The sequence below is a fragment of the Abramis brama genome (assembly GCF_963993115.1).
Source record: "Abramis brama genome assembly, chromosome: 6".
NCBI lineage: Eukaryota > Metazoa > Chordata > Actinopteri > Cypriniformes > Leuciscidae > Abramis > Abramis brama.
This window is the reverse complement of record NC_139968.1, coordinates 32,624,562-32,646,521: the sequence shown is the minus strand read 5'-3', so window position 1 is coordinate 32,646,521 and position 21,960 is coordinate 32,624,562. Positions and strand designations below refer to the sequence as shown.

The 21,960-nt window shown below is 37.2% G+C and overlaps 1 protein-coding gene across 1 annotated transcript; it reads right to left on the bottom strand.

Moving 5' to 3' along the window:
- Positions 1-535: 535 nt before the first annotated feature.
- Positions 536-20,046, bottom strand: LOC311085905 (uncharacterized protein; the record flags this gene model as incomplete). The annotated part of the gene is made up of 6 exons (XM_084118523.1): positions 536-1,009; positions 2,138-2,163; positions 2,285-2,386; positions 2,677-3,003; positions 9,817-9,966; positions 19,887-20,046. The coding sequence occupies 6 exons, from the start codon at positions 20,044-20,046 to the stop codon at positions 902-904; spliced, it is 873 nt and encodes a 290-aa protein (XP_083974649.1). The 3' UTR covers positions 536-901.
- Positions 20,047-21,960: the final 1,914 nt, after the last annotated feature.

Genomic DNA, 21,960 nt, shown 5'->3' with positions numbered 1-21,960 from the left:
CTGAGATTGAGAGTTTGATCAAGGACACAATGTGGTGATATTTCATTGATTAACCCATGCAGGATTTTATCTGACTTTCTGTTAACCACAAAACCTACGCCATTACAAACAAAAAACACAAAGTTCTTCATCAAACATAAATAAAAGGATTCCATCTGAAAACAGCTTAAAGTAACGTGATTATCAGAGACAACAGCTGCTGTTTTCATCAGGGATGTTCCTCTCTAGAGTTGTCAACTGACACTAGTAAACAATAGACAATAGAGACAATAGTAAAGACTGTAACATTACCATAATCAGTAGTACAGACTCAATTCAGTACCTGAATGATTGACTGACAGCCGCTCTCTGAAGAGCTGGACATTACTTGGTCAAAATATCCATCTTGAATGATTCATGTTCAGTTATTAATGTAATGTCTCACTGTTCCTGTCTGGATCACTTCAGTAAACCCCAACCCTCTATATGAAAAACAAAGCACTCTATTGTATTGCTGCCAACACATTTCTTTGTTTCTTAGCTAATTTACTGTTTGAATTTCTAAAGCATTGTTTACATAATTCAATATTTTTATATTTTTAATGCAATATTTAAACGATTTAAAAACGGAATTATAGCAAATTAGTTTGAATTAGTTGAAATTGGAGTTGAGGTGATATTTCAGTATTGTACCTAACAGTGTAATCTTGGTATTGTGGCATTATTTTTCTCTGACTGTGGTTGTGAGTGTTTGTTGTTCCTCCTCTCTCATTCATCTTTTCTTTGTGTTCTCTTCCTGAAAGTAATTAACTAGATAAAAAAGTTTTTTAGTTTAACAGCTTTAAGTTTGAAGGTTTTAAGTTTAAAGGTTATATAAGTTTGAAATAGTTTATGTTGGATTTCTCAAGCAAACATAATAACATTACTGTGGTGTCTCAATTGCAGCCTCAGTCACAGAGGGTTCAGGGGAATTCACATCCGTCAATTGAGCGTTATTCTGATTAAGGGACGGGTCCTCAACAACACATGCCTGTAATAAAACAGATTGACAGAAGGTAAAATAAGTGAATGGAACTGATGATTCATTGACACAAACACAAAAATATATAAGACTTGAAATGCTGTTTTTCCCCTGATATTTGATGAATGAATGGTGGTTTTCTTTTACAAATATATATATATATATATATATATATATATATATATATATATATTGGTTATATATATATAACATCTTCCTAAACAGCCTGCACATCTAAAATGCTTGAACTATCATACTGGCGAATATGAATAATACAGCACTAGTACTCCAACCAAACTTATCACTCTGCTCTCTTAATAAATTTGCACTTTTTGTTTTCATATTGTCATTTACTTTATTTGGGAGTTTACTTGTAAGAAACATTTATATTACACCCTGATCCGTAGACTAGGGTTGTAACAGACTATATGGCAAATAAATAGAATTATAATAATATAATGATAGCAATGCAAAATATTGCAATTTTATAATAACATAAAATATATACACGTATTCATATTTATTGTATAGTTGTTACAAACTGCTCCGAGACACGAAGGTTGAGATCCAAATGCAGCTTTAATTAAGGGGCAATCCAGACACATAATCCAATATACAGGAGATAGTTCAAAACACAGGTAGGCCGTACAAACAAACAAACAAACAAGCAAACAAACAAACCAAGCAGGGGTCAGAGGCAAAACAGTAATCCACGGAACAGGTAAGAAATCCAAAAACCAAGAGCCATGAAACCAGGGAAAACACTCAGAAATGCAGTGCAACAACAAACAAAACTTTGCAGTGAGTGAATGAGTGAACATGGTATAAATAGGCTGAGACTAACAGGGTAATGAGACACAGGTGAATGCAGTCAGTGATGATGAGTCCAGGCAGTGAGTTATGGGAAATGTAGTTTGTGAGGGAGTGATATTAGTCTGGTGTGGAGTGCCCTCTGATGGCTCTCAAGAGCACTCCAGCTGGTGACCTTTACAATAGTAAAACAGTATGGGAGCAGCGTAGTCTGGTGTTTCTATACAATGATTTCTGAGTGAAACTACATAAAACACTAAAATATGTTGCAAACTCACAGATCTGAATCAGTTTTTATGCAGGGAGATTCAGTGCTCATTATCTTACCTGATAAAGGAGATTCGTCCTGTTGCCTGCACACAGTACTTTGGTTAATTAGAATAAAAATAAAAATGTTCACATCTTTTAAAGATAAAAATTTTCAAACAATAAATATATTTTCATCTAGTTACATCAACTGTTTGTAATACTCACATATGATTTTTCCTCGGCAACAGTAAACCACCGCAGCAGTTGCAGCACCGAGCAGCAGAGCACCAAGAACAACAGCAACAGCATTTATTCCTGCTACAACAGCTGAAGACAGACAGTCATTATTACTTACAGAGTGACTGATACAAACAACGTTACCAATGTGTCTGCTACTTTGGTCATCATTTTTATTACATGTAATTTAACTGATAAATGGCGGCTTCTGGTGGGTTTTAGAAGAACAGCATCACAGTGAGCTGAACAGGAAATCGCATTCATAATTGTCTGTATTTTTCATGTTAATTGTGTATCACCTGATGTGCATGCATCATTTTACTATTGAGTCCACAATGAAAACATTTACTGGGTTGATTTAGTGACTTAATGATACTCACCAATGACAGTAACACTGAAGTTCTTTATGATGCTGAATCTGCTGTTGTTGATCTCTAGTTTATATTCTCCAGAGTCTGTGTTTCTGGTGTTTGTGATGGTCAGAGATCCAGTCTGATGATCCAGCTTCAGTCTGTCTCTGAATCTCTCTTTACACTGAACATCTGCACAGATCTTACTCTGATCTCCAGTGATTTCAGCGATGAGAGTGTCATTAAAATACCACATAATCAAATTATTATTTTTTATTTCACCAAGATCTAAAGTGACAGATTCTCCCTCCTTCACTGACTTTCTCTTCATTTCATCTCGTTCAGCAGCAGAAACACCTGAAACACAAACCAACAGATGATTGGAGGATATTTTTGAGGAAAATGAACAACACATCAAGAACTGAGGATATGAAATTGATTCCTCATGCTAATCCTAACTTTCAGCCTATTTCCCATTTGTTGACATTTTGTGCTTATAAAACTCATTTTGCATATATATATATATATATATATATATATATATATATATATATATATAAACAATTTTTTTGTTTTTTTGTTTTTACATCAAATCCACTGCAGTTTGGATTCCTAGTGAAGTAAAATCGCATAGTTGTATGAAACACATAGTATGAAACAACAGATGCATTTAAAGGTGCAATTAGCGATTTCTGAGAAACGCTGTCGATATTTGAAAGCAACCCAAACAAACACGTCCATCCCAAATATCACTTTAAAGAGGCAAAAAATAATGGAAATTATGCAATAATTATGGGATTGGTTCATTCCGGCCATAAAAACTTGCTGGTCTCGAATGAAACTGGGGTGCGGGGGTAATGCTGGTAGTTTTAATAAGGCTTTACAATGGCACGTGCGAGTGATTTGAGTGCTTGAAAACAAAAGTTCACTATGATCTCTAGACAATGTGTCTTTCTACGTTCACAGCCAAGGAATATACTTTGAGAGGTCTGCGCACTGAACTGTGTGCAAGACTGAAACTTAAGTGTATGTCTATATACAGTATATTCTGTATGTCTACTGTCTTTTATGGTGTAACACAAGTGTTAGGCCATGCCCATGGCTGGTGATGGACTGTTCATTAGCATAGATCCCTCCCTTGAGTGATCGGTCATGTTTATATCCTCACTAGATCAGCTAGTGTTAACACAATATCTCAGATACTTGGAAAACGGTTCAAATGTTCTCAGTTTGATAAATTTATCAACTAACCATACAGAAACATCTTCATTGTCATGCATTCTCAGAGGTTCTACTTCTGCTGGAGTCGCTCCTTTATTAGTGACCATTTATTATAATATAGCATACATTGTCTTACAATTATAGTATCTCTACAAATACGTTGTTGAGAAGACTGCGCAAGAGGATTATGCTGTATGATAGAAATGTGATTTTTTTTTAATTGACTTGGAAGAATAAACAGTGACAAAGACAAAATATTTCAAATCTTCCTTTTATGTCTAAAATACTAGAAAAAGTTGTATCCGCCCAACTGGGCTTTCTTTTTTTTTTCTTTTTTTATTTATTTTTTATTATACATAAGGTAAACACATAACACAACAACAGAACACAAAAACTACAATAAAACAGCAGTAATAATAACATCAATGAAAAAAAACAAACAAAAAAAACAAACAGCAACGACAAATAATGATAGTAATATGTAGAAGTATTAAATAGTATTTAAATAGTAATAGCATGTATAATAATAATGATAATAATATTTTGTGGTGACAGTAACAGTAATATCAGTGATAACAATGACAGTAATAATACAATAAGGATACTACGGATGGTGATAAGTTGTGTTGACGGCAATAGTAATATTAATAATAATAATAATAATATATAACATTGATAATAGTGATAATAACAATAACAGTATTGGTACTCATACTAACACAAAAAAGTGATGATATTGATATTGATAAAATCAATAATAACAATAATAATAATAATAACAACATTTATATCAATAATAATAGCAACAGTAATAACAGTAATAATAGTAATACTAAATACTAAATATGGCGATGATGATAATATTTTGTATTGAAAGTACAATTGTAATAGTTATATCAATAATAATATAATAACAACAATAGTAATAATAATAATAATAACAACAATAGTAATAATAAAAAAATAAATTAAAAAAAGTATAATAATAGTAATGCTAAAGATGGCGATTATGATAACACTTTGCGTTGACGGCGACAGTGATATCAATAATAATTATTGTAGTAATAATGATAATAATAATAATAACAATAACAATAATAACAATACACACACGTGTGACACCCACCCACCACATACCACACCTCTCCTAGTTTCTGTGTCAGTGTGCATGTTTTTCCCCCCTCTTTTTTTATTTTATTTTTTTCCTCTTTTTTTTCCCTTTTTTTCTTTTTCCCCCCTTTTTTCTTTTTCTTTCCCCTTTTTCTTTTCTCTTTCTTTCTTTTTTTCCCTTTTCTTTCCCTTTCTTCTCATTCACTGTACAGTTACTATTTGTATGTATGCCTAAACTAAGGTGGTGCATTAAAAGAAGGTGAAGTGCATTAAAATCAGCATTTGGTGCATTAAAATCATGTGTGGTATGTGTTAGATGTTGACTTGATTTGGTTATATTTTTATATTTTATATATCTATATCATTATTATCATCATCATTTAATTTATCCATTTATTTATTTTAATCATTTAATATATACGTTATACCATTACCGTCCTTATATCAAGCAAAGTATCATCACATCGCCATCATTCCATCACTGTTAAATGTTTCTATGATATTGAAAATATTAATAACCATAATGTCAATAATAATTATAATAATGAAAATACTCACAATATTACTGAAACCTTGTATAAATGTATAATAAATGAATACATAATTAATCGGGATGACTGTGTCAGATTTGTAATAGTTGGATGAGGTCTGATCTGGAGTGTTGAGGTTCCGATATACAGTTGTAATGAGGTGTAAAATATTCTAGGGAGATGTAGTCTATGAGCAAATTTTTCCAGTGTGTTATGTGAATAGTGCTTCGGGATTTCCAGTTCAAGAAGATAGTTTTCTTGGCGATGGCTAAGGCTACAAGGAGCATCCTTTTGTTTGTTATTTCCTGATTGAGAGTTGATAGATCACCTAGTAGACAGAGTAAGGGGGATAATGGGATGCGGCAGCCCAGGAGGCGTGACAGGGATTCATTGACGTCTTTCCAAAAGTGTTTAATGGGTGGGCAGTGCCATGTGGCATGGATATATGTGTCCAGACAGTTTTGTGAGCAGTGTGAGCAAATTCCTGATGTGAATCCCATTTTAGCCAGCCTTTCCCCAGTGTAGTGTGTTCTGTGAAGAGTCTTGTACTGTATGAGCTGAAGGTTGGCGTTTTTAGTCATGGAATAAATATTTTTACAAATTTGAGTCCAGAAGTCGGTATCAGGAGCAATCGAAAGGTCTTCTTTCCATTTGATTGTTGGTAAAGTTATGGTTTTATTTGAATTAGCTATAATTTTGTATATTTTGGAAAGTAATTTTTTCGGGGAGGATATATTAATTAAATCTGCTAATGCGGTAGGAAGGTGAGTGTTGATAGTTCTGTTGTTGATTTTGGATAATACAGCTGATTTGAGTTGCAGATAATTCAAGAATTGATTGCTCCTGATACCATACTCCTGGACTAAGTAAGAAAATGAAACAAAGTTGTTAGACTGAAAAATGTGCTTTAAATGTGAGATGCCCTTTTGTGCCCATTTATGGAAATTGAGTGTTTTTTTGTTGCTTGTGAAATCAGGGTTATTCCAGAGTGGGGTGAGTTCAGATGGGGCCTGATTGGAGTTTGTGATGTGATGATATTTCTACCAGGCAGTCAGAGCAGAGGCTATTGTCAATGATTTGAAACATGGGTGGTGTTTAATGGACTGACTAAGAAATGGGATGTCTGATATGTGCAATTTTTCGCAGAATGATTGTTCTATGTCTAGCCATGTAGCCATGTCTGACTGAGTGGGGTGAGTCCATTTATATATGTATTGAAGTTGGTTTGCTAGTGAGTAATGGTAAAAATGTGGTGCTTCTAATCCTCCTAAGGATTTGGGTTTTTGTAAAGTGCTTAATTTTATCCGGGGTGGTTTATTTTTCCAGTAGAATCGGGTAATGATGGAGTCTAAAGATTTGAACCAATTGAGAGAAGGTTGGGTTGGGATCATTGAGGAAAAATAGTTTATTTTTGGAAGTACTGTCATTTTGATTATAGCTATTCTGCCCTGGATGGAGAGTGGTAAGTTGTACCAGCGGTGAAGGTCGTCTTCTAATATTTTCAGTAGAGGAGTGAAGTTGAGTCCAGTCAGCTCTGACAGCCTGGAGGAAACCTTAACGCCTAAATAAGTGATGTGGCCTGTGCATAGAGGAATGGGTGATACCTGGGCTGCAACATCCCATTTAGCTTGATGTAGCGGAAGAATTGAAGATTTATTCCAATTTATTGCATAATCTGATATTGTAGAGTATAGATCAATGGTTTTAGTTATTTCTTGCAGAGATGATTGAGGATCTTGCAAAAAGAGTAAAATGTCATCAGCATATAAACTAATCTTGTGTTGTGTTTGGGGTGTGTGGATTCCTCTGATGAGTGGGTTCTGACGGATGGCTGCTGCTAAGGGTTCAATGAAGATGGTGAATAAAGAAGGAGAGAGTGGGCATCCTTGCCTAGTCCCCCTGTGCAGTGTAAAGCTTTGTGATGTTAGTCCATTGGTTGTGACTGTGGCAGAAGGTGTTGTGTATAGAATTTTAATCCAATTAATAAACGACTCACCAAAGCCAAATTTTTGTAATGTGGTGAATAAAAAGTTCCAATTGACTCTGTCAAAAGCTTAAAAATATTAACTGGGCTCTTTCTTGCAAGAAAATGACATCTATGAAAAGTTTCAGTCTGGATTCAGGCCGCACCATAGCACTGAAACTGCGCTCGTTAAAATCACAAATGATTTACTTTTAGCTTCTGACCAAGGCTGTATCTCAATACTAGTTTTACTTGATCTTAGTGCTGCGTTCGATACTATAGATCACACAATACTCTTAGATCGACTACAAAATTATACTGGTGTTCAAGGACAAGCATTAAGTTGGTTCAGATCATACTTATCTGACGGCTACCATTTTGTCTATTTAAATGGAGAAAAATCGATCATAACTCCAGTAAACTATGGAGTGCCGCAGGGATCTGTGTTAGGCCCTCTGTTATTCTCAATATATATGCTGCCACTTGGAAATATTATAAGGAAACATGGAATTAGTTTCCATTGTTATGCTGATGACACTCAAATATATATTTCATCACGGCCAGATGAAAATGCTAAATTATCCAAATTGACAGAGTGTGTTAAAGATATAAAAGATTGGATGACGCGCAATTTTCTTTTATTAAATCCAGACAAGACAGAGGTACTACTTATCGGTTCAAAAAAACACCCACAAAACCTCTTACAATACAACTTTAATATAGTAGGATGTCCTGTTACTTTATCCTCTACAGTAAAAGACCTGGGTGTTATACTAGACTGCAACCTGTCTTTTGAAAATCATATTTCATATATTTCATAAGAACAGCCTTTTTCCACCTTAGAAACATTGCTAAGCTACGTAACATGCTATCAGTTTCTGATGCAGAAAAATTAGTTCATGCATTCATGACCTCGAGACTAGATTACTGTAATGATTTATTAGCCGGTTGTCCTGCATCCTCAATAAACAAGCTACAGTTAGTCCAAAATGCCGCTGCTAGAGTTCTTACTAGATCAAGAAAACATGATCATATAACACCGATTTTATCATCACTGCATTGGTTACCTATAAAGTTCTGTATAATTACAAGGTATTGCTTCTGACTTATAAAGCCCTAAACGGCTTAGCTCCAGTCCATTTAACAGACCTTCTATCACCCTATAATCCATCGCGCTCTTTAAGATCACTAAATTCTAGGCTTTTGGTCATACCTAGGATATCTAGGTCCTCCAAAGGAGGGAGAGCATTTTCACATTTAGCTCCAAAACTCTGGAATAGCCTTCCTGATACTGTTCGTTGCTCAGACTCGCTCTCCCAGTTTAAAACTAGTTTAAATACGCATCTCTTCAGCCAGGCATTCATATAATATTTTTAATCTTACAGTTAAATCCGACCTCTAGTTCATAAATGCCAGAGGAGAACTGGCCCCCGACTGAGCCTGGGTTCTCCCAAGGTTTTTTTTTCTCCATTAGGTCACCTGATGGAGTTTTTCGGTTCCTTGCCACTGTTGCCTTTGGCTTGCTCAGTTGGGGAAATTTGGGGATATTTAATTTAATTAATCAATCAACAATACTATTGATCAGCATTACCAAACGTGGACGTTTTCCACTAGAAACAAACATTGATGTATTATTTTAATTTAATACTGTGAAGCAGCTTTGATACGAACTGTATTGTGAAAAGCGCTATATAAATAAACTTGACTTGACTTAAAGGAACTATATGGATTTCGAGTGTGAATACAAAACAAGAAGATACGAGTCAAAACTTGTGGAATAAATAAAAGACATTCACATGTCCTGTACACAAGGCACAAGCTATAAAGGCAAAGCCCTCTTCTGGAAAGGGGGGAAGAAGCTCATTTGCATTTAAAGATAAACGCACCCAAAAAGGGGCATTTAGGGCATGGTATAATACATAATTTGAGGGGTTTTGAGCTGATACTTCCCAGACATATTCTGAAGACACCTGACACTTACATTACATCTTGTAAAAAGTGGCATAATAGGTCCCCTTTAACAGTAAACATGAATAAATGTGAATTAATTTACATGAAAGAAAAAAAGTTCATCCTTGAATGTCACTGCAAAAATATCACTAAACACATTATTGATGCAATTTAAATGTACAGTTCTTGTTTTTAAACATAGCGACTCACCATGAACAAAAATGCTGAATTTCTTCATGATGCTGGTCCTGTTGCTGCTGATCATTAGTTTATATTCTCCAGTGTCTGTGGTTGTGATGTTTGTGATGGTCAGAGATCCAGTCTGATGATCCAGCTTCAGTCTGTCTCTGAATCTCTCATTTTCTTCATTACACTGATCAACTGTAAAGATCTTACTGAGCACTCCAGTGATTCGAGCTATACGGATGCCATTGAAATACCATATAATCTTCTCTTGTTGGTTTGTTTTAACATTAGCGTTTAGAGTGACTGAATCTCCCTCCATCACAGGCACTGACACTTCATCTGTACCAACACCAGACACACCTGAAGAAGAAATGAACAGCTCAATATAAACCAAACAAAATTACAAAACAGGAAAGTGCTGTGAAAATGTTTCCTCCAGATCATAAAGATTGTGAATAGAGAAATATGTCTGGATTCATAATGTAACGTGTAATGTAATGTATAATAATGTAATGTAACAAACAGCAGAAGAACATCATTGATTTACACATTCTCTCATCAGACAAATATTATATTCAGTCTCAAGGATGATCTTATACATAATGACTTCTCTGATTTCTTATAGTGGATCAACTGATGAGATCAAAGTAGGGCTGGTTATTGACACAAATGTCACAATTCGAATAGATTTCGATTCACAAGCTTGCAATTCGATTAGATTTCGATTAGATTCGATTCAATATTGATTATTTTGGATATCAGGTAGGCCTACAATACATGGCAAATTTCAAATCTCTAAACAAATGCCTTAACTAATGCTGTAAACTATGGGAGTCAGTTGTAGCCTACTAGGCTTCATTAGCCTACTATAATATTGAAGGTAAAAATTAACTGATTTGTATAAAAACTTAAATTACACTTTTATTTATTTTTATACTAATAAAGTTATATGAAATGTAAACATTTAAATGGTGGCTGTCATAAAAACTTACTAGATTTATTCAAACATGCATTAAATATTGAAGAACATTAAAAATTATAATGAATATAATATGGTGCATATTTAGCAAAATGCTCCTCTCTAGAGTTAATTTTTCTAGCTGACTAACGAGCTTAGTTAGCCTGGATGCCAGCCGAACTTAGCCCCGCCCACAAGAATTTTAGGTCGGGAAGTTCGGTCTGGACTCGATCCGTTGAGGAGCTATTATGCCCGAACAAAAATTGTTCGGACCAATCAAATTGTCAGGGCGGGCTTTATACGATGATGGACAGATGAGCAACATAACGTAATCATCCACGTCACCAACGAGCGCTTGGGTTGCATTCGTTTACAACAAAGATGACTGCCGCTGGAGAATTGTTATTTCACGAGTTCACACTTACAAATAAGTCAGATATAAATGCATATTTGGCGTGCTGTCGGGCTCGGTATTCGGCCTGAACCCAAAGTACTCCCCCCGTATTCCAGGCTGTGGAAGAACAAGCCGAGAGTGAGTGGAGGGATGCTGAAAACTGTCAAGGAATGTTAGGTGAGTTGACATAGTGAATATATGCTTCCTCTCATGCTGATAGTGTAGACCGTAGATGGTAATTGTTTGATGACAAGTTGATTGGATTGATTATTTGAACGTGCTCCTCTCGAACTTTGTTTATGAAACTTCATGTGTAGATTCCGCCATCGCGTCTGTTATAGAAGATATCGACAGCGCATTAATTTTAAAAGAGGAACAGAGAACCGCGATCAAGGCATTTGCCGATCGGAAACATGAATGAAAAACATACGTCACTTACTCCGTTGCTCTGATTGGTTGTAGGTCTATCCAATTGAGTGCAGAGGCATTTTCCTTCCTGGTTCGTTTGAAACACGCCCCATAATCAAAGCTCAATGGACCAGTATCAGACTCACATTCTCTGACTAGAATCTGAGTATGACAACGTCAGGCTAGAGCTTAGTGTGACCACCCTGAATTTAGTTGGGTCACAGGGATATTGGATTGTTTGTATATTGTTTGTTTGTTTCTTTCTTTCTTTTATTACCTACACATGTCTATTTCAGTACTTGTATATATAACGATAAGTTTTATTATTGTAGTGAGTTTACATTGGGCAGCTCAGCTGCATCTTCTGAATTCTGGTTGACAGTTGAGAGAGAGGAGTTGCCGTGACGATTGCGGTGCATCCTCAGACAACAAAGAGGACCTTTAAGCAACCACTAACTATTGTCTCTCTCTCTCTCTCTCTCTCTCTCTCTCTCTCTCTCTCATTTACTCTTAAGGTTAGTTATTAAATTCATTAATTTTCATATCAAATGTTTACTTACATGTTTTAATGTCATATATATATATATATATATAAACATACATGTTTTTGTCATAAAGAAGTCCCTTCGTGTTTCACTGAATACACAGAAGAAGCAGAAGAAGAAGCGGCGGAGTAATACCTCACACAGCTCTTTCAATACAAGTCAATGGAGTTGGACAAAAACTACGATAAACCTGTTGGAAAGCATCTTTTGCAGCGATTTTTGTGTGAGCATATCAGTGAACACCCCTGACCACTCGGTGAGTTTCACGTCTTTGTAAACGAAAGTTTAATGTGTTTTAGGAAGGATTGTTCCAGTGCATCTATACACCCATTCTAGAGGTTTTGGGGAAAGCGAAATAAACCTAAAATTCTCGGGACAGCAGCATGTGTCCAAATTTTAATCTTAACCGTTCTATTTCATCAGAAATGATCTGTAAACAGGGCTTTAAAGCCCCATTATGTAGGATTTCCGTTTTGGTCAAACAACGACCCCTAGATTCGCTGTGGACTACTTGTATAACGTTACTGTCGTAAATACCACTCACGTAGCAGTCTCTTCACTCACTGATCCTGAGCCTGATGCCCCTGTATACCGGTCCCTGCTCAGTCGGATAGAAGCTGTAACGAGTGGCAATAAGGTGTGTCCCCTTTAAGAGCTGCGCGCGCCCTGTTTAACTGACTCGGCACAGTCTGTATTGTATGTGCGCCTCGAACACACCGTAAGCGGATTGTTTCTGTTTGATGCTCATTCTTGTCCTATTTTTGTCTATCAAGTAATGCTGTGGACGGTAGAACGTGGTGTGACAGACAGTTACACGAGTTCGATTGGGGAATAAACACAACGCGTTACAAATCGTCGGACATCGAACAAGCACAGCTAGCCTCCGAAGATGTCTACTAATCCATCAACAAGAACACCAGGTGCTTTTTAGCTCACACCAACGAGTAAAAAGCTTGTCCGAGTGATATACAGTATAAGCAATATACTTACAAGTCCAACAGCATGCAAGGACGTGTTGGGGGAAGTGAGGTAGCCTATGCCGTAAAGCAGTCGAATTTTGTAGTTCTTTTTGTGCGCGGGTGTTACTACCCGAACCCCGAAGTTTAAAAGTACGATTAAAAACTATACAAACCCCATCCCCTGCTGAAAAAAACAATAGAAACCATTACATAATTGCTAATGGTTTTAATGGTTATAAAGAGAACTGTATTGGTTTTAATGGAAACTGTAATGGTCCTAGTGGGTCTCTATTGGTAATTTACTTTCTTCTATTGGTGGCATGTTTTGTCTATTTGTCTGTATTGTTTTTAATGGAAACTGTAATGGTCCTAGTAGGTCTCTATTGGTGATTTGCTTTCTTCTATTGGTGGCATGTTTTTTCTATTGGATACCATTAAGGACAAATAGAACCCCTTTGGCAACTTATAGTTACATGTTGGTATCTACTGGACACCATTATGAACCATTAAGTCTCCAACAAATTTAGTGTTTTCTTTGGTTTGATGATATATTAATATATAATTTGTTTGTCACTGATTTCCTGGACTGATCCTATGTTTAAGTGACAACTTTCACAGTAGAACTGAAATTCTACTTTCTCACAACTGTTTATAAACACTCTGTTAAAAAGATACTTGGATCGAGGTACAACCTCTTGCCAAAACAATTTATTTATCAACTGCAGTAAATCGTGTAACTGGCAACCAGTTATTTTATGCTTTCCTTGTCAACATCAACACCTGGCCTCCCTGCTGAAAAATCGAGAAATCCAGCTAAAACCAAGCTAAAAATCTGGTTGGCTGGTTTAAGATGGAAGTAGCTGGTTTTAGCTGGTCTCCCAGCCTGGCGTGTATGATCAAGCTCGTTTCCCAGCCTGGACAATTTGGTGGTCAGCTGGTTTTAGCTGGTCTCCCATTCTGGCCAAGCTGATGAACATCTTACCTTATATATATACAGTATATATATATATATATATTTTCACGGGGTGAAGAATCACTCGACAAGGCAGGCTTAGTGAAAAGGCCCCGGAGGGTGGATTTTATTTACAGTGTAAAAATAAAGGTGAAGGAAGACGGTGATCCGGTGAGTGATGGCTGGTGCTCCAAGTGCTCTGCAGTGTTCAATCCAAACTGAAAGTGGGTGTCCAAACGTGCTCCAAACGTGGTGGGCTGTCGGTCACTCGCTGCTTTCTGAAGGGAACAGAGAGAAAGGTTAGTCCAGCAATTCATTCAGCTCGAGACCAGAGTCTGTCTGTCTGCTCAGCGCGTGCTGCTTTTGTAGCTGTGGGCTGATGAGGTGCAGCTGTGACCGATCAGCCCGCTGTGAGGACGTGCAGGTGTTTTGTGTTTGTTACCAGGGCGACGCTGATTCCTTTGTATAACAGCGATTTGAATCTATTGAGTACTCCTGCCCTGAGAGCAGCGCATAATACACTAAAATAAAAGCGATTTGAATCTATTGAGTACTCCTGCCCTGAGAGCAGCGCGTAATACACTAAAATAAAAGCGATTTGAATCTATTGAGTACTCCTGCCCTGAGAGCAGCGTGTAATACACTAAAATAAAAGCAATTTGAATCTATTGAGTACTCCTGCCCTGAGAGCAGCGCGTAATACACTAAAAATAACAGCGATTTGAATCTATTGAGTACTCCTGCCCTGAGAGCAGCGCGTAATACACTAAAATAAAAGCGATTTGAATCTATTGAGTACTCCTGCCCTGAGAGCAGCGTGTAATACACTAAAATAACAGCGATTTGAATCTATTGAGTACTCCTGCCCTGAGAGCAGCGCGTAATACACTAAAAATAACAGCGATTTGAATCTATTGAGTACTCCTGCCCTGAGAGCAGCGCGTAATACACTAAAATAAAAGCGGTTTGAATCTATTGAGTACTCCTGCCCTTTCTATAAAGTTCTATCAAACACTTTATATGAACAAACTACTAATCTATAAAACACAATCGGTCTACCGACCTTTTACTGTATTGTGTCAATTGATGTTGTCGATAATATGCGCGAGAGAGAGAGAGCAATACAGCGCTCGTGTTTTTTGAAGGCGATGAGAGTGAGCGCGCGCGACCGAGGCTCTCGCTCTCTGCTTGTTCTTATGCGCCCTGTCCACACTGATCTAAATAAATCGTTGTTACGACGACTTGAACGATGAACTAATTCCCTCCCTCATTTAGATTTAACGAATTACAACGTGGCTACAATATAAAACGAGGGAACAAATTAGTATAACGTGTATCATTAATTCGTGGCTACGAAACAATATTCACCTGAATATTCACCAATTCACAAAAATATAGGTCTTTAGCATTCACTATTTAATTAATAGTATCAAACTTTTTTTCTTACCTGTGAAGATAGTTTTTCAGTGAAGGCCGATAGTGTTCTCGTACAGCTTTTTATTCCTTTTGCAAAGAAATTGCCGTTTTTTAATAAGCAGGAAAAATTTCCGACTTTAAACAAATACCCATTTAAATGCTTAGGATGTTTGCGTTGTGAGAATGTACAGGGAGACTTTAGATTTAAAAACGGTGTCTCGTTAGGCAATGTTTTTTCAGTCAAATCATAAAATTTCCTATTGATTCAATAGAACGCGTGAGCTCGCTAGGGAATACCAATATGGCGGCGCGGTGGCTTCACTGTTTATGACGTCATGAGCTATCCAGTCATTCTATATAGATCAGTGATATGAACACACCCATATGTAGGCATGGGTAGGGCTGTCGCGGTGAAGGATTTTCCCTTGCGGTAATTTTGAGTGGCTCAATAGCGCGATATGCGGTTTTACCGCATTTATTAATTTATTTTGAATTATTTATATTTATTTGTTGCTATATAAATAAGTGTCACGATGTGGTCAGCATGCACAAAAACGAGTACATTTTAAGTAACCAATAAACCGAAACAAAACAGCGTCTCTGCGCATTGAAAGCCTGTCACTCAGCGTGCAGTTGTTATGGCAACGGACTGTCTTTGAGTGAGTCATAAACCATTCATTCACCAACACGTTTAAAAACGCTGACTAATTCATTAAAAGATAGTAATGAAACAAGGTTAATTATTTTTAACTTTGAGCTCCACTTTTCAAGGCTCAGCTGACCAGCAATGCGTCGCATGGGTAACGCTGAAGCTTCACTTAATAGAGACAAATGGCATTGATTCAATGCGTGACTCACTGAGTTTTGTTTCCCGCGGCCGCGACCGCGAGTTCCTCTGTAAATCCATGGTAAATACCCTTTATTTTAAACGTCAAAAGGATGACAGGACATATATTTAACTTTCCTTGGCCACACGGCAACCTTTTCACGAATATAACTTGACCTCAAAGACAGACGCAGGTAATCGCACGCGCTCAGTCGATCTCTCTCATTCACTGTCTGTTTAGGCTGCAAATCCACGAAGCCTCTGTACAAATCACCATGATAAAACCACGATCGCCGCGTCTTATTATCATTATTAACTTATTTAACATTCAATACACATGCACGAAGTTCAAAACAAGGAGGGAATAGCCTTATGAAAAAGAAAACACGCGAATATCGCGGTTGCTGCGGTAACTTGAATTCCTGTGCGGTTGGCTTGTCAGTAGCGCGGTACTGCGATATTGCGGTTATCGCGACAGCCCTAGGCATGGGTACTGAAACAATACTCATACTTATATTCACTTAAACACAGTTTATGTCTTAAAGGTATAGTGGAGGATCTTTCCGAATTTTAGATAAGAACCGCCCTCTCCACTTTTTGAAAAAATGCACATGCGCATCACTCCCGAGAGGGAACGGCTATTAAACGTGTGCGAGGTTCTCCTCGTGCACGCTCTGTTTACAAGTTGCTGTCGGCATCGCTCATACAACATTACTTTCCAAAAGAAGATTTGCACTTTTTCTCCAAATAGCATGCCAATCTTTACCTGTCGAGTAGAAACCTTACATTTACATTTATTCATTTAGCTGACGCTTTTATCCAAAGCGACTTACAATTGCTATATATGTCAGAGGTCGCACGCCTCTGGAGCAACTAGGGGTTAAGTGTCTTGCTCAGGGACACATTGGTGTCTCACAGTGGATTCGAACCCGGGTCTCTCACACCAAAGGCATGTGTCTTATCCATTGCGCCACACAAACCTTGCGACTGAGGCATCAGTGGAAAGCCCAACCTGTGTTTTCAGCGCACGCCATCGTGTGAAACAATCTCCCAAAAACACTCTGGTCTTGTTTCTCTCTTCTGAGGCCTTTCTCTTCTTCTCATACACTTAGTACAAACTTTTTCTCTAGAGACCCTCAGACATTTTCAAACGACCCGGTGAAATGGCGAGCTTCAATGAATGGCGTTAACCGTAGCTCACCAGTCACCACACATAAACACCTGAAAGTGTGCATGCGCAGAAAGCGAAAACTAAGGGACGAGCACGTACGACGGCCTTACGTAAACATATCACCAGAATGATTGACAATTAGGAGGACCAATATTATAGATGATCCATCCGGAAGAAAAAAATCCTCCACTATACCTTTAAGTTTAAGCTTGTTGAATAATATGTCAAAAGAAATGCAATGGTCAGGATTATTGAGGGCCTTTTTCTATGACAGCAGACACATGATATAATGCCTGAAGTGAGTCAGTGAAGGAGAAGATCAAGTCTCTGGAGGAGGACATACATTTTACACTTCAGGAGAAACACAAAGATGAGCTCCAGGGCAGATTCAGCAATCATTATTAAGGTGAGTTCAGTGTTCCCATGCTTAAGTGACACTGTTTAATAAAGCAGGTACATTATGTGTTATTTAAAGTGATGATTTTACTTGTTTTATTATTAAAAGGTAATATTAAAGGTTAAAAATTACCCACGGAAATAGACCTGCACGATATTGCAAAAAACTGATATTGCAATATTTCATTTTTTCTGCAATATATAATGCAATATGAAAAACTATTTCACCAAATTACTTAAATAGCTGTATTTGGGAAATAATTAATCATTCTAGAATGATTGGTGTGATTTTGTAGGGGTTTCTGCACAGAAAATAATACATTGCAAGCATAGGTAAAAAAATGTAACAAAGATGTAAAATAAAAATATTCCACGTAAGTCTAATTTAGGTACAGAAATTGAGTAATCAACTGTAAAATAACATGGCATAGTCTTTACATAGCCTGACTTCACAGAGGCCTCTACTGCAATATCACTACCTATGTCACTACCTATGTGTAGTGTACTCAATATCACTACCTATGACTAATATCATAGGTATGAATGATAAAACAATATGTTCATGGCTTTAATGCATCACATAACATGCGTGTTTATTACAGTGTGTCAGGATGTGTGTGTCTTGCACCTGTTTTATGAGGACACCGTTTTATGAGGACATCATAAGTACATGTTCCTGATGTTTAACTTGACTAGAGAATCTCAGTGTGTTGTGTTAGTTTGACAGAATCCTGGTCTATGAGGACACTAGTTTTACCGGGACACATATAATGGAATATTAGGATCGATACTGATAACCCATAATTCACAGCTCAATGGCCTTTATCGCAACACAATAGAACGCCGGAAGTAGCCGCGAAGCAGTGTACTGCGTCTTCCTGTTATTGCATACACCATGGCTGCCTGTTAATTATCACTGGACTACTTCGCTCTCGCATCTCCCAAAAATTTCGTTTTTTTTAGTTTTCTTGACTCCATTTTAATGGTTTAATTAAATTGTTATAACCAATTATTTAAAATGTAATGATTTAAGCAAACCTTTCTTCAAAGGTTAAACCAAACTTTTATTTTGACGGGTTGCCGTGTAGACATTTGAGTCTCTCTGTGTGTTATGATCATAGACAGTAAAAGAAATGGACACAGCGACCCCATTGGAACTCAATTGAGACAAGTGAAGCCCATTTTTCGCGATTTCTTAGCACTTCCTTTCCTGACGCGCAGACTCAAACCGAGCAAAGCGTTACACACGGACCACGTGAGCAACCCGTCTGTCTTCTAGGAGCTGTGCCAAGAGAAATCTGAATCATTCCCTTCCGAATCTTGCAGAGACGTAGAGTGTGAGTAGGAGCTGTCCATGAGCTTGGAGCAGGAGCAACTTTTGCTAGGTATTCTGATTAATTATATTGTCATTTTGCCTCCACGTCCCCCCGATTGCCCGCGAGCTTCTCCTCCCGTCCATACGGTAATCTCTCTACTGTGCGACAGAGAGTCGCGTGGTTATGACGCAATCGTTAGCCTACTTTTACAAAAACTGCTTCTACGGGGCCATAACATAAGCTACAAGGTAATGGAGCATTTTATACATTGTCGTGTTTCTTTAGAAATAAATAATGGACAAATGGAGTCTTTAAACGCCTCAGATGTAAAGTTATTCGCTGTCAGAATCAGAATCAGAATCAGAAAGAGCTTTATTGCCAAGTGTGCTTGCACCCACAAGGAATTTTTCTTGGTATTGAAGCTTCCAGTGCACATATACAAATACAAATACAACAAGAACATAGTAATACAAATTCTAAGAATGAAAATATATAAAAAATAAATAAAAATAGTATAAAAGTAAAAAAGTAGGGTCACAGTTGGGTTTAGTCTGAATAAACATTTACAGATTATGAACATATTTACAGTATTTTGAGTAGTATGAATAATATAAATATCACCTGAATTAGAGAATATTACACTAGACAGTGGGAGTCTAGCGCATGTTACAGATTATAAACATATTTACAGTATTTTGAGTAGTATGAATAATATAGATATAAATATCACCTGAGTTTATTGCACTAGACAGTGGGAGTATTGCACTTACAGGCATATGCTTTGGGGGGCATGTTAAGTGTTCAGAAGGGAAATGGCCTGTGGAAAGAAACTGTTCCTGTGCCTGGAAGTTCTTGTGGCCAGTGATCTGTGTCGCCGTCCTGACGGTAACAGTTCAAACAGGGGATGTCCAGGGTGAGTGGAGTCTGTGATGATTTTACCTGCTCTCTTCCTCACTCTGGAAGAGTACAGGTCCTGGAGGGTTGGCAGGGGGGCACCAATAATCCTCTCTGCAGTCCGGACTGTCCGTTGTAGTCTCCTGATGTCCGATTTGGTAGCTGAACCAAACCAGACAGTGATGGAAGTGCTTAAAACTTCCATCAAACTTCTTAAACAAAGTGACGCCAAAATGAATGGGAGTCAATGGGATGCTAACTGCAGGTGAAGTTCTGCTACAAGATGGCGGCACGCGGCCGACTTCAACTTCCGGTCGACTTCCTTCCCCCCTGGTTATGATATGATATGATTTTTCTCAAATGCTGCTGAAGTGACTCTCAGAGCGGCTGTGTTGATGAAGTGCATTAATGTTAATACGTTAGGCTGAAAACATCGCGAGCGTCATGCGTGCTTCAGTGTGTGTGTGTGGTTAATGAAACAGCGTGTCTGTGCCATTCATTCACAGAGACACGCAGAACATGCATGATTCCTACTTAAATGGTCTTTATGCGGTTTAATATTGACAGACACTGGTCTATATCGCGATTTTATTTAAGTTTACTGACCTACTTTTCATCTAAAGGTAACCACCGGAAGTGCGAGTACACTGCTTGGCGAGTTCGAACGTTCCGAAACCAGGAAATGAGATAAAGGCCTATAGTGGCTAATACCAATATCGAAAACTATTTGTGCTTGTTAGATTAAATATAATCATTGAAGAAGTTGGTAAAAATAGCAACCTCTGTTGAAATTGGCTTTCAATAAGTAATACTAAAATTAGTATTTATTTGTCTTTTATATTTTTTATTTGCTCTTCTTTCCTTTTTTCAGATGATAACTGAGAATAATCAGATGAAACCTGAACAAGATAGAGCAACTCTAAAGGTATCTAAGAAGTTTAGAATATAAATGTCTTACTGTGTTTCCCAACGTTTTGATTGTTAACAGCCTAGTGTCTTATTCTAATTGAATGTATTGATAATTGAATATTTTGAAATGAAAGTTGGAGCATAGGCCTACATTTAATAAAATTCGGGAAAAAATACCCTTTATAAAGGTAAAATGTTTTCCAACAGTAATGCAATGAAACATTGATAATTTAAGTTCTAAGGGAGTAAAGCCTCTGTTTAGGTTATTAAGGAAATGTAATTTTGCCAAAAGAAGAATTTCTTTTAATTTAAGTAAATGTTAATTTTAAAGCAGCCTACTTCAGTGTGATATGTTACCATATTATAATGCTTAACACTGAGAATTGAATAATTGTAATGTGATGATCAGATGCAGATATCTAAATCAGAGAATATCATATTTTGGGCGGTTGGTGGGTGGATTATTTATTTTTAACAGCGGATTCGGGTGCACCAGATTAATTAATTTATCTTTAAAATGTAAAAAAAGTGTTCATTTTTTTGTCAGTTTTTGTCAATCAAAGACCCCCCTAGAGGTACTGAGCTCCACCCTCAAAAATAATGTGGGAAACACAGTATATGATGGTTTACGAAAAATGCTAATTTAATTATCTTATTATTAAAATACATGATCAGGATTTTACCACCTCCGCCTCGCTTTGAGCCAGGAAAAACCCTGTTAATGTAATAGTAATGTTTTCTTATAATATCTTTGTACTTTTACATTTCATCATATCATTGGGTAACTGTTGAGCAGCTTTTTTTGCTCGAGACCCAGCTTTCTTTCCCATTCAATAGTGCTGTGGCTCTGCAGTTTGATACTATTATGGGCGTCTGTTTTTAAGAGCAAAAATGCTAACTTGCAATTTTGTAGTCCAAGCTAAAGGATGCAGAAGTTACGAGAGGGTAAGTTAAAATGTTCGGTTGTTGGATGTAGTAACCCACACGCTTCATTACACCGTTGAATGTAGATAAACTGCCGCGCTTGTGACAAGGGCGCATGTTTAACTGAAAGAACGAGCAGAGAGAGAGAGACCCGGTCGCGCGCGCGCGCGCGCTCACTCTCTCTCTTCAGAGCCAGGCGAAAGTGTAAACAAGACATCACCGTCTCCAAACTAGACGCTGTCTTGCTCTCTCTCCCTCACACATATTAATCAAAATAAATCGACAC